Source organism: Tympanuchus pallidicinctus, unplaced genomic scaffold (genome assembly GCF_026119805.1).
Source record: "Tympanuchus pallidicinctus isolate F22 unplaced genomic scaffold, pur_lepc_1.0 scaffold2, whole genome shotgun sequence".
Taxonomy (NCBI): Eukaryota; Metazoa; Chordata; class Aves; order Galliformes; family Phasianidae; genus Tympanuchus; species Tympanuchus pallidicinctus.
Window position 1 is genome coordinate 34,140,519 of NW_026294721.1, and position 13,347 is coordinate 34,153,865.

The window sequence follows — 13,347 nt, forward strand, 5'->3', positions numbered from 1 at the left end:
AAGTGACTTCTGAGATTTTCCTCTAACTCACTGTAATTATCTTTCACTGTAAACTAACTAAAGTACACCCTGATTTCTTTTTTTGTCATATTCATTAGCAACCATTCTGTTTTGAATGCTACTATATTCTGAGAATGTCTAGTCTGATTTGAAATGAAAGCTTGAATTTGACATGCAGAATAGTAACGGATGGTCAAGGTGCAGAATCTCTTTATATGGAGCATCATCTAAAAGAGAAAGAAATTATCCCTTCCAAAAGTATGCCTGATGGGGAAGTCAATTCTGAGCATGTGCCTGCAAAAGATGTCTCACCATGGTTTGTGTTTGTTGTGTGATTTCTTCTCTGAGACCAAGAGAGAATTTATCCTGTGAATGATACTATTTGTAGTATTGCAATGGAGATGGGCTCCTTGTTTAACACTTGAGAAAGGTGGGAACAATGAAAGCTTCCCTTCAAAACTTGACTTGAATATAATCCATAAAGAGAAGTCTCAACATGCTTATTGTTATTACTATTAAAGTCTGAAGCCTAGCAGATCCTTTCTCTTGTTGTTAAGGTATTCAGTGTTTTGGACTATTCAGTTTTCAGATGGCTGAATGTGTGCAGCATACAGAAGTGATTCTGAATGCTCTTAGAAGCTATAATTCTGATATTCAGCTCCTCACATAAGCCCTCAGATCTCCAGTTTTGTCCTGTACCTCCCATAAAGAATGATGATGGGACATTGCTGCTCTGCCAAGCATAAGTGAAATGTTTGTCTACTAGCGTTGTTGATTTCTGGATGAAAAAGGAAAATGGTATGGGGCTTTTCTTGGGGCTTGGAGATTATTTCAGATGACAGTATGGTTTGAATTTACAAGTGTCTTGATGTGGATGTTCTGTTCAAGTAATAGGGACTTCTTAATCAATGTAGATAAGGCTCTAAAAGCTGTGTGTGCAAAAAGCTCCACTTGGAAAAACTTGTTCCACAATTGCATTTTCAGCTAATTTCCTCTTTTAGATGGGCCCTTTGTCAGTGCGTTTTATCATACGTTTCTTCAGAGGAAACACTTGATCACTTAGGTTGTGCATAGTGCTTGGATCACAAGACACCAGGAATATCTAATACAGGCTCTTTAAGTGTCTGGATGCTGCTCTGATGATCTATCATACTCTTGGTTTGATTAATAGTTTTCCAATGTTTTATTTGTATGAAACTACACTTTTTGGAGGCTATTATATCACTCTCTTAGTGATCCAGATGAGTTGGCAGGCAAATGTAAAGCTCATAGAACTGGATTAAGAAACAAAATTAAGATACCTAGGTGTTTAAAAAAAAAAAAAAAAAAAAAAAGGAAGAAAAAACAGTGACCAATTTATTGGTCACAAAAGCAGGAGAGTATTTACATGAAAATTCTATAATAAAGGCTAGAGAATGTAATGTTGCATGCTTAGGAGCTTCAGTTAATATCTGAACATGATTCTCATGCATGTGGAAAATCGCAATAAAGTAATTTTCATGCAGTAGACTTCTGTCTATTTGTGCAGTATAGACTTCTGTCTATTTACCTCTTTAAGTCTGCATGTCTTCCTATAGTGCATGCACTTTTAAGAATTAATCTAAACAGATATAATTGAGTCTCTGAGTATTAAAGACTATGAAAATAAGTTTGAAAAATCCTCCAAAAAATAGTCTGTGAGCAGTTCATCTTATCAGATACTTAGGTCATTTGCTTAAGTGTAGGCTGTGCTTTCAACCTATCACTAGTAACTTTGGATACTTATCTGTTAATGAAAATTGTCCTGCTAAGCACTGAAAGTCAAACTGTGACCAATTTTTCCATTCCTTTTTTATTCTATTTTGATATAGTGATAGTTACGGGAGATTGTAAAAAATGAACAATCTTTCATTAATAATGACAGAAATAACAGCAAACGCATATAAATGGAATTTATATATATATCATAAGCAGACATACACATGTATGTATATTCAAAGGGGGAGAAAATTAATGCAGTGTAAAATGCATTCTTATCTGAGTTCAGAGTTCTCATCAGTAAATTTGCTCCAGAAATGGAGATGCCTTTGTCTTAGTTTGGAGAGAAAAAAATGGTTATGTGAGGTATTCAAATGTTTTTGTTCTTTTTTATCCACTTTCTCAAATGAGCAGGACTTACAGGAGTGAGAGGTGGTCAATATCTTTTCTATATACTTTATTGTTTGAGGCCATCTCCATGCATTCAAGATACTTAAATGCATCTCTGTATGCATGTGAGTACAGAGACATTTAAAACAGCCTGGGGTTGCTGTTTCTGTGTTTGCTGGGTACAATTATGTACTTTGAGCCTTTAAACGGAAGTGGGACTCTCAGTTTTTTCACCCTTTGTCTCCTTGTTACCAATGAACATGTTTGCATCCAGGATGGTATTCCCCAGTTCTTGCCTTACCTTCACATCGTTGACATTCATCCTTGTTCCCTCTTTCCCAACAAAGATGTCATCAATGTCAACCAGAATGTATCTATCCAAGGACAGTGTGAGCTTCTTCCCTGACAGAAAAGAGATGGCATCAATAAAGATCAGCTTGTGCAACCAGAAGGTCAGGTTGTTTCCAAAAAGAACTCTCTGAATCCCATCATGAAGCCCCATGTCCTGGATGACAGTTGCATACAGAGCAGCCTTTGGCAATGCCATGGGGGTTGGCCTGGAAGTCTGCAGTTCAGTTAAAAGCACAGGTTGGTAGGTGGAATGGTTGAAGTGGAAAACTGTCCAGTCTTCACCAGGCAGTGGGCCCTTCTCAGTCCTTGGTGCTTTGGTAATGCGCAGAAGGGGAGACTGAGGGTTTACAACACAATCTTTGAGGGCAATGTTATTGTAAAGATGTAATGGCAAGCCTTTCAGTTTTGTACTTGGGGAGCTGTTCTCATTGGCTTTATGAAAACCAATTATGCTAACACTGTATTCCACGCAGTATTTTTCCAGAAGCTCTCTGTTCCATGAGTCCATGGATACATACTTTAAAATATTCTCGTATATAATAATCGTATATTTTCCTCTTCCATTGTCCGTGAGAGGGGGAATATCTCCCTTGGCAGGAGCAATGACCATGTGGTATTGAAATCTGCTGGATTCAAGGATGGCTATGATATCTTGTCCCAGCTGGGAGTACTGACTTTCCACAAAGAGAAGGATGGTGGGATCAGTTTTAGATGGATCAATTGGTTTAGCTGTTTTCAGCTCCATGGATCTGTATGGTAAAAGCTTGAGATGTTCACACTCTGCTTCTCCAGTGGTTTCTGCAAGAGTCATCTCCTGCTTGTAGCCAGTGTACAGGTAATAGGCAGAAATGACAATACTTGCTAGGCAGAAGGCAGCCAGGAGAATGACCAGGGTTCTGAAACTTCTTCGGAGCCTCACTATTAGATTCATCTTTTGTAAGACTTCCAACTTGACCTGGACTTGTTTCTTTTTGGTTTTCTCTTTCTAAAGTGCCATAATAACAGTGAGACGTGGAGGTGTTGATTCCTCTCTTGAGACGTTCATGTGACCATTGCAGTGCATTTATGAAGATGTTGGAGAGATTATAAAGCTGTTGGAGCAGGAAATCAAAGGATCTGGAAAGCTAAATTGAAAGAGGCTTTCTCAGAATGCAGCAGTTGCCAATAATCAATGAAGAAAACTCTTAACATTATCTGCAACAACAAGTAAAATAAAAGTAAATAAAATCCATAAAGCAATTAAAAATGCATGTTAATAAAGACAATGATATCAGCGATGTAAGTTGAGAGGGAGGCTCAAGCACTATTTGAACAGTTCAAATGTTGCTTGCTTTCTTTAACATACCAGAGCTGCTTCTATTTTATTATGTTGGCTCACAACATCAGTGGTGGATGTTGATGATACGGCAGTGGAGGTTGAACTTACCTGCCAATATTCTGTTACATTTTGTTGCAGTACGAGAGATGGCAGCAGAGGGGTTACTCTGACATAATGGTGTCTGACATGGAAGTGCGTATGAAGCAAAGCTGTGCCACTAAACTCTTCCATGTGGAAGAAAAATGGCACCTGTTGACATGCATCAATTCTTGCTGAATGTTTCTGGAGACCAGAGGATGTGAGCACAGTGAGGTGGTGCTGGGTAGCGTGTTTCAGCAGTGATGACAGCAACATGAAAGTCAAGCCACGTTCCAGCAACCGTGCACAGCTATTACACCACAAAATGCAGAGCATCTTGATCAGCTCATCTGATAAGATGATCTGATAATCTGCCAAGGATTATGACCAAGGAACTGTGTATGGAGCTGAATATCAGCTTCATTATGTTGGAAATGTTGGTGGCGGTGTTGTAATATTGCAGAGTTTGTGCCAAGTGAATTCCATGAATGCTTACAGGAACAGAAAGAACAACATATACAAATTTGGCAGGACCTATTGAAGCAACATAAAGCTGGAGGTGACATTTGCCTAGAACACATCATTACTGGTGGCAAGACGTGGTGTCACCACTACCAGCTGGAGTCAAAACAGCTGTCCATGAAGTGATGACGTGCAGATTCTTCATCAAAGAAAAAGCTCAAGACACAGCCCTCAGCAGGTAAAGCGATGTGCACTTTTGAGATAGGAAAGGGGTGATCCTTCAGATTTTCTGGAACCTGAACAAACCATGAATTTGACCACTACATAGTGATACTGACTAAGCTGAAAGTTCAATCTTTCAGTCAGGTGAGAGAAGAAGACAGTCTTTCTCTTGCAACATGATAATGCCAGGCCCCATGCCTCTTTGAAGACTGTGGAGCACATTAGCCAATCTAGGCTGGACTATCTTACCATACTGACTGTATAGATCAGATTTGGCGCCTTCTGGCTTCCATCTGTTCAGGCTGATGAAAGATGGACGGCATGGGCGACATTATCCTAGTGACAATGCTGTCATAGCAGCTGTGGAACAGTGGGTCATTTCCGTTGATGTGGCTTTTTATAAGGCTCTTGCTCATTGCTGGCAAAAATGCGTAGCCAATGGTGGTGACAATGTTGAAAAGCAATGCTTTGTAGCTGAGAATTTGCTCTATCAAATAGTACGGTCTTCTATCTGTTATAGTTTCCAAGGAAATAAATAGGAGGAATTACTTTCAGGGCAATCTATGCATTTTATCTTAATACAGCAGAATTCTCCCATGTTCTTAGGGTAAAAAAAAAAAAAAGTCTAAACATAGTTTCTTGAGCACAATGGTATTTTTATTTATGGCCATTTATTGGCTAAACTGGTTTACTCCTATTATAACTAGGAATAACTAAAGATTGTGTAATAAAATGAGGAGAAAGGAAATGTAAATTAACCATAGGGTCTAGTTCCACATCAAATTCATAATTTTGCACTTCAGTATTCTGCAAAGGGTTTACAGATTCTCTTTTAGACTGTGAAACTAATAAAAGTAAAGAAAAAGATAGGAGTGCTTTGGAGAACTTGTCTCTCCAGTTTCTCTTCTGTACTTGGAGTGATAAGTACTTTACAGTCCCTTTAAGGACTGTCAATGATTAAAATTTCACATGAATTTTCCAAATGATTGAGTAGGTTGTGGAAACTGCAGCTACAGCAGTGCAAGCTCAATTTTCTGTTCGCCCAGGGATAAATGGGGAGATTGTATGGGACGTGTAGTGTTGGAGTTGCTGAGCCATGAACTCACAGTTAGTCCTGTGAGTGCTGGGTGGGAACATAAGTGTGTGCCCTGGATCAAAGCATTTCTTACAAAATGTTGGGGGCTTTAGACTGTTTCTACTGTCTTGTATAGTTGAAATATGAGGTGCTCAAACCTGACTGTTTGGTCAGCTCTAACACACTCATGCACTTCTTGATAGTTCTTCCTAAATTCATGAGGAACCATTGCTAACAATGAATCATATGACTCAGAAGCAATTAAAGTTAACTTAAACAAATAGCCTACATTACTCTATGGATTTAAATAAGAATTAACATCTGCCTGAGTAATTTATATTATTTACCTATTGGAAAAATGTGGGACTGTAAGCAGTGGATGATTTTTGAACTGCAAGGAGGAAACAACTCTTTCAGAGAAGATGCTTCTCAACTGACAAGTGTCTGTTGGATTATAATTGTGATTTATTTATTTACTACTATTCTGAAAGCTACTTATCTAATTTCTATGTGAAAAAAAATTGAAAAGAGCTTTCACAAAAGGTACTGAGGAAACTTGTTTGCCAGTTATATTTTATGACTTTGGTTTTGAGTTAGAATAATGGAGTGGTTTGAATTGTAAGGGACCTGTAAAGGCCATCTAGTCCAACTCCCCTGCAATGAAGAGGGACACCTACAGCTCCATCAGCTGCGCAGAGCCCCTTCAGTCAGACCTTGAATGTCTCCAGGGGTGGTGTATCCACCATTTTTTGGGCAACCTGTGCCACTGCCTCATCATCCTTATTGTAAAAAGCCTCCTTCCTTATGTCCAGTCTCCTCTCTTTCAGTTTGAAACCATTTTCCTTTGTCCTATCACCATAGGCCCTGCTAAGTCTGTCTCCTTCTATCTTATAACCCCCCCTTTTAGACACCAAAAGACTGCTTTCAGCCATGAGTAATTGCTGAAGCAATTGTGAATTAAAAGGTCTATTTACTCAAGAGAAGCTTGCTCCTGCTCTGGCAGTTTAGGTAGAGGGAGTTGCTGCTGAGGCTGGCTGTGAGTTTACGAGAGTTTTACTTAGTGTTAGTGACCCTGTTGTGTGTCATGTGGCAGTTAACAGAAACAGTGAGCAAGGTGGGTAACTTCTGCATTGAGTTTAATGAGCAGTCAAAAAAGTGTCCTGTATTTAGTAATGTCTACTGTGTGAAGGGAGAAATAGAAAAGAAATGCAGCTATTGCTAAAAAATTAAAATCATGGAGTTTAATTGGAAGACTATCTTTCCTTCCTCCCTGAATCCCATTGGTACTTCCTTCATTCTGCAGTTTGCTGTGTGCTTGTTGGGATCTCACTTCTTATTAAAGCTCTAATTAAGATTTTATAAAAAGATAAAACCAGATCAAGTGAAGCATTGTCTATGAGGCCGTGCTTCAGATGCAGTGACATTGATGAGTCACTCAGCCCGACTCTGAGGGTTTATCGGATTAGGAGAACTGCTCTCTCTGTGGGAAGGACAGCCTTGGGGGGGGGGGGGGGGGGGGTGAGGGTGAGGGGGTAATCTCCTCACAAAACAGCTAATTGCAGCAAGTCTTAGTTTTGTTAGCATGTGAGATATCTTGAAACAATGATTAACACCCTCCCACACACACCTTGGACTTTGCATCTTCTGCTTTCTTTGTGCACTAGAGGGCAATATTTTCTTGCTTTTTGCCAGACAGCACCTGTTCTCACCTCAGCTCACAGAGCAAACTGCCCTGTCCTCATGCTCTTTCTGGAAGGGTTTCACAAATCATCCAGGCATGTAAAGCACCTTAACTGAGACACTTATGTTTAAGAAATATATAAAATAAACAGGGTTTCTGTTCTAAAAAATCTGCTGCTAAATTGCAATGATTACTAACTGAATATCTCAATAAATATCTTAAGCACAAGGGGGAATTGCACACAAGGAGACCTAAAACTGCACATTTCTCCTTGCTGTTCTGTCTTGCTGGATCTCTCTCTGGCATTGCAAGCTGTCCAAATAATACATCTTGAGCTAGTTCTTCACTGTTATTATCACTTACATTGCTGGAAAAAAAAAAAAAAAAGAAAAAAAAAGCCTGCAAATTCATAAAAGACAAAACAAAAATATTTTTTAATCTCAAATTAGTTAATATAAATACCACTACTAAAAATATCTCCTAGTCATCTAGAATAGTATGTAGTTTCTAGTTATGTAGAAGAGTATGCTTGTTGTATACAGATATTATAGCAAGCACAAGTATTCAGTTATCTGTCTTGAAGCTGTGAATGTCCTGTCCCTGGAGGTGCCCCAGACCAGGTTGGCTGGGGCCCTGGGCAGCCTGATCTGGTGGTGGCAGCAAGACAGACAGCCTGAGGCAGAGGGCTGGATCTGGGTGGTCTGTAAGGTCCACTCCAACCTGAGCAATTCTGTGATCTAGACATGTAATATGAAGATTAATTAAAAATCTAAACTTCCAAGAGGATGTCTGGATTTGGAGCAGGTCCCTTTTTGCTTTGTGTATTGCATTTGAGCTGATCTGTTGAACTGATTATATTGTTCAGTTAAAAAAAAAAAAAAAAAGTGTGAAGTAATTAAAGTTTATGAAAATAAATCAGTTCTATTAGCCTCCAGTGGGACATTTTCCAAAGCATAATTGGAAGTTAAGTGCTGTTTGTGCCTTTGAAACTCTCCCCCTCAAAGTTCAACAGCTTTATATTCACTCAAAAATTCAAAATTCTTTAGAGTGTTTCTGTACTATATTAATTTGAAAACATGAAATGCTGGTGAACCTGTGATCACTGGTCAAGGCACACTGACTCTAGGGACAAAGTCTAGACCTGGGTACACTTACCGAGGAATTCTGCTTATGTTTTCTTAGACTTGATCCTCTAGTATGTGTTTCAGTCTTGTGTTTAGCTGTCTCTCTAGACACAGTGTCTCTGGCCAGAAATTGTACAACTGTATGTTGAGGTGCCACAGCTATCTGCAAGAATTGTCAATTTTCTTTAACTTAGGCATCCTGGAAGTTTGAAAAATTCATTTCTTTGCTAAATACTTGCTGCTTCCTCATACAGATGCACCTGATTCCTTAAAGCATACTGATATTGAAGATGATTGATGGGGAGATCAAGACTCAAGGCTAAAAAATGATAGCACAGCAGTGAGAAGAAACAAGATGTTATCAATGCCTTGTGCTAGCACGGGACCAGGAATAAAAGCTGAGTCTCTCACTGTCCAGTTTCTGAGTATGGATCTTCTAGCAGGGTGTAGTGATTTTAGCATGTTTCAACCAGAATATGTGCAACTAATGGATAGGGAAACACAGATGATGCAGAATGCAGCTCCATATTGCAAAATCAGCTTGCTATTTATGTTGAAGGATCACTGCATTAATGAAGTTATTGCCTGGGTAAATAAAGAGTTCTATTAAGAGTGAGTGTTGCTGCCTTGTGTCATCAGAAGAAATACATGATGTGTTAGTGATCTGGCCTGGGTACGAGGATAGCAGCAGGTATCTGGGGCTTGGGCTGCAAGCCCGAGTGAAGGGTAGGGAGAACACTGCCTGGCAGGGCTATCAGCTCTTCTGTCATTGTAGCCAGGCTAAGGTTCTGATGTGGCTTATGAAAAGCAGAAATCTTGGTTAACACCAAGTAAACTTGTTTTTATCTATGTTGCTGATTGATTGAATAGGCTTCACATCTGTAACAGGTTAACAATATGTTGCTGACTACACGGCTACATAGAGGAGCGGTGCACTTTCTGTAATATGGTAATTTCTGGCTGCCTGTCTCAGCCAATGCAATGCTGCGTGCAATGCTGTATGTGCACCTCCTGTATTGCACTTCATCTGGAAAAAGGCCAGGGCTTCCTCACATCCTATTCCAGTATAAATCAGAAGTCAGCATGTCTTTATTTTCTATATATAAAACTTCCCTTTAGGCTAAAATCTTTCCTCTTTTCCTTCCTTTCTATGCTTTTGTGACTTCTGCCATTTATTAGCAGTCTAATGATCCATGACACCAGCTTACTACTCCTTACATAACGACTGCTCATTCAACACAGAAACAAGAAAACCGATTCAAGTGAAAAATAATTCCTGTTGACCACAGGCAAATGTTCAGGGTTTCTGCTTGCTGCAGAGAGAGAATAGCCCTTATGCTGTTTTAAATCTTTCTGGATTTTAGGAAGGTTTTTGATACTGTCCCTCACAACATCGTTTTGGACAAGTTGTTCAACTTTGAGATAAGCATACAGATGCTTTTCTTGGTGATGAGCTAGCTCAGCAGTAGAGCTCAGTGCCATAGTGAATGGAGCTACATCAGCCCAGTGTCTCCAGTCACTAGTGGCACTCCCCAGTACTCAATTTTAGGGCCAGTTTTTGTTCAGCATTTTTTCAGTGATCTGGATGCAGGAGCGGAGTGCATCCAAAACAAGTTTGCTGATTACACTAAACTGTGAAATACAGTTGGCTCTCAAGGGACAAGAGGCCTTGCAGAGAGATCTACATAGATTGGCATGTTGGATAATCATCAATGGCATGAAATTCAACAAGGATAAATGCCAGGCTCTGCACCAGGGAGAGAGTAATGCCAGACACAATTACAGGCTGGGAAATGAGTGGCTGCAGAAAGCCCTGTAGAGAGACTTGGTTGACAGTAGGCTCTGAGTCAGAAGATGTGCCCTAGGAGCCAAGAGGGCAGACTACATTGTGGGATGAATTAAACACAGCACAAGCAGTCAAAAGATTTGATTCTCCTGCTGTATTTAGTACTGGTGTGGCCTCACCTTGACTACCGTGTGTATTTCTGGGCTCTATAATATAAGAATTTACGGTACTTGAATGTGTACAAAGGAAGACAAAAAAGTCTGGGCTGCGAGGTATCTCCTTTGAGGAAAGGTGACCTCATTGCTCTCTTCCTGAGGATGGGAAGTGGACAGTGAGTTACCAGGCTCTGCTCTCCAGCAACCAATGATAAGATGTGTGGGAATGGCACAAAGCTGCACCAAGGGAGGTTGAGACTGGACATTAAGAAAAAATTGATTTACCATGAGGGTGGTCAAACACTGGAACAGGCTTAATAAAATACTTAAACTTCTGCTTAGTCCCTGCAACTGGACTTGATGGTCTTCATAGGTCACTTTCAACTGAACTATTTGAATTATAACGCACCTGTAATATTAGAAAGACTACGATCTTATGCATGAAAGAACACTTGGAAACTAGCTATTTGAATTCCAAATTTCTTAGCTTTTTAAATTTACTATATGATTTCAGAACTTGAAGAAAATAATGCTTCCCTGGTGGAAGGGCAGCTGAAGGCATATCTGAAGATGAGTTTTACACATGCACATTCTCATGTGTATACATGTGCAAATACACCTCTTAACAAATACATCAGATCTCCCATCTATCATCTGTAAGGATTTACTTAGTGAGTCTTCAGACTCTTTAGTCTTGATAAAGAAGATAACATCTGACTGATACAGACTAATTAATGTGAAGCTAACTTTTGATCTCACTCCAGGATCACCAAAGTTGGTTTATTTTAAAGGCTGGATATTGTGTTGAGGGACATGGTTTAGTGGGAGCTATTGGGAATAGGTGAACGGTTGGACTGGATGATCTCTTAGGTCTTTCCCAACCTTGGTGATTCTATGTTTTTTATTTTTATATTTTTATTATGCTTAGTATTGTTAAGTGCGATTTGAAGCACATCAGTGGTTTTATTTCAGTGCTCAACATGTCTTTTAACAGAGTAGGAGACATAAGGCCCATTTTCTTGAACATATATGATAGCTGTATACTTTCATGACAGCGTGTAAACAGATGTATTTTGTTCTCATTAAATCATGCATATCTGAAGCTGCTGACTTGCCAACTGTTTTTCCTCAGTGATAATTTTTTTTTTGACCAGTAACTGTAATCTCCACTAATGAGAACCCCACAGAAACATTCTATCAGTGGAATACTTACAAACATGAACTAGTGAGCCTGTAAGGATGGTGTTTTCCTTCAGCAAATCTTCCCTTGTGGAAATGTTGCCTCCTTTGATACGCCAGATCATACATAACATTTCATGGTACTTAATTCCCACTAGAAATTTTTAACCCTAGGCTCACCTAGACCTCAGTTCTGGTGAATGTTGCTTGATAATCAGCTTTAACTCTTCTTTACTTTGGCCCATTAACTTCCAAGAGTCCCACAGGCATCTGGGCCATCCAGGAATGTGCATAAATATCCATGCATAGCGGTCCACTGACCTTTTCTCCAGTTGTCATTAGTTATCAGTCTGAAACACTTCAGTGTTTTAGAACATATGGGGTTGTAATATTTCCTTAAACTTTTTTCTTAAGTGTCTACAAATATAACTACGATCTTTGGAGGACCATAGATGGAAGAGAAACCTATATTTTTTCTCCTGTTTCTTGATTGGGTGGTTCTTGTCATTATTGCACTGAGGAAGCATTAACAACTCTGTACATATTTTATTCAGTTTCAAAAATATCATGATATATCACTGTATCATAATGTATTGAAATATATATACCATTTTGATGTCATTTGGCTGAACATTAAGTATGTTGTAAGACGTTGTTTTTTTTTTTTTTATAGTGGTCTCACCATATGCAGGGGAAGCGTTAGGTCATTACTTAAACTGGTGATTGAGCACCTGATAAAGAGGTGAGGTTGGCCTTGGGAGCACTAGCAAATTGCTTGCACATGTGATCCCCAGGTGACCAGAGGGGGTGGACCCACCCTGCACTCATTCATATGGGCCAGCCACAGAAGGGATTAAGCTGCTTTCTGAGAAGGAGCATCCTATGGCCAGAGATTCACTTCACCAGTACTCTGAGTTCAACTCTTCATTCTGTATATGTCTGTTAGTTAAGCTGTGAATATTTTGCCTAGTACTGCTAAAAATGTGTCAGAAGCAATTGTATTTATTCATAAGCAGAACACCATGCCTTTTCCAACATGTATTTGTCTTGTTTGAGTAATGATAATGTATACCCTTTCTTGCTGATAATTTACCAAAATTCTAAAAAAAGAATAATCATTATTCCTGAATGCAGTCGTGCCTAAGGTAGTTTGGCTGAGCTGGAAGCAATAGCCATTTTGCTCTTGGATAATGACCTCCTTCAAGTGACAGTTGTCTTCATAACCTTTGTGAGATCCGTATAAAAATACTACCAAGAATGAGAAGATTGAGCTATGATCTGAATGTCAGAAGCTTACTGCGTAAGTCATAATGACAGAGCCAAAATGTCACAGCAGAAAGTTGTGGTTGAAAAGAGTGCAGGTATTCCTATGCTACAAAGTAGGGTGTGACCTACAGGATCATGTCCTTGTTCATTCTTTGCTTTCCCAATTGGATTAAGACAGAATGCAGGTACAGTGAGCATCTTATAATTTCACTAATTATATTAGTGAATTAAGTTGCTGAATTAAGGTGGTGAATAGAAGCAGGCTTCAAGTTTTCCCCAAGACAGCCTGCAAAACATTCCCCTTGTCAACAAATCTGATCTTGCTTGGTTAATGGCTCTTCATCACTTCTCAATTCATAGTCTGATGCTTCGATGAAAGCCAATTTGAATTTGTTTAAGTTTTCATAGGGAACTTTTGTGAGATGCTGTATCAGATGTTTTATTACAGTTCACGTATTCTGTTATCTTTGTCTACTCCTATAAGGCTGTCAATTAGCAATGCAGTCTCGATAGAATGATTTGT

The 13,347-nt window shown here is 39.3% G+C and overlaps 1 protein-coding gene across 3 annotated transcripts in view; it reads right to left on the minus strand.

The window, feature by feature from the left end:
* Window positions 1–13,347, minus strand: part of LOC128080199 (bifunctional heparan sulfate N-deacetylase/N-sulfotransferase 4) — a 159,586-nt gene that overhangs the window by 86,703 nt on the left and 59,536 nt on the right. For 2 of the 3 annotated variants that reach the window (XM_052682164.1, XM_052682162.1), the window contains one exon: window positions 2,429–3,672. In XM_052682164.1, the coding sequence (XP_052538124.1) occupies window positions 2,429–3,409 (981 nt within the window). In that variant the 5' untranslated portion in view covers window positions 3,410–3,672. The remainder of the gene's footprint in view (window positions 1–2,428; window positions 3,673–13,347) is intronic. The other variant, XM_052682163.1, reaches the window with a different exon arrangement.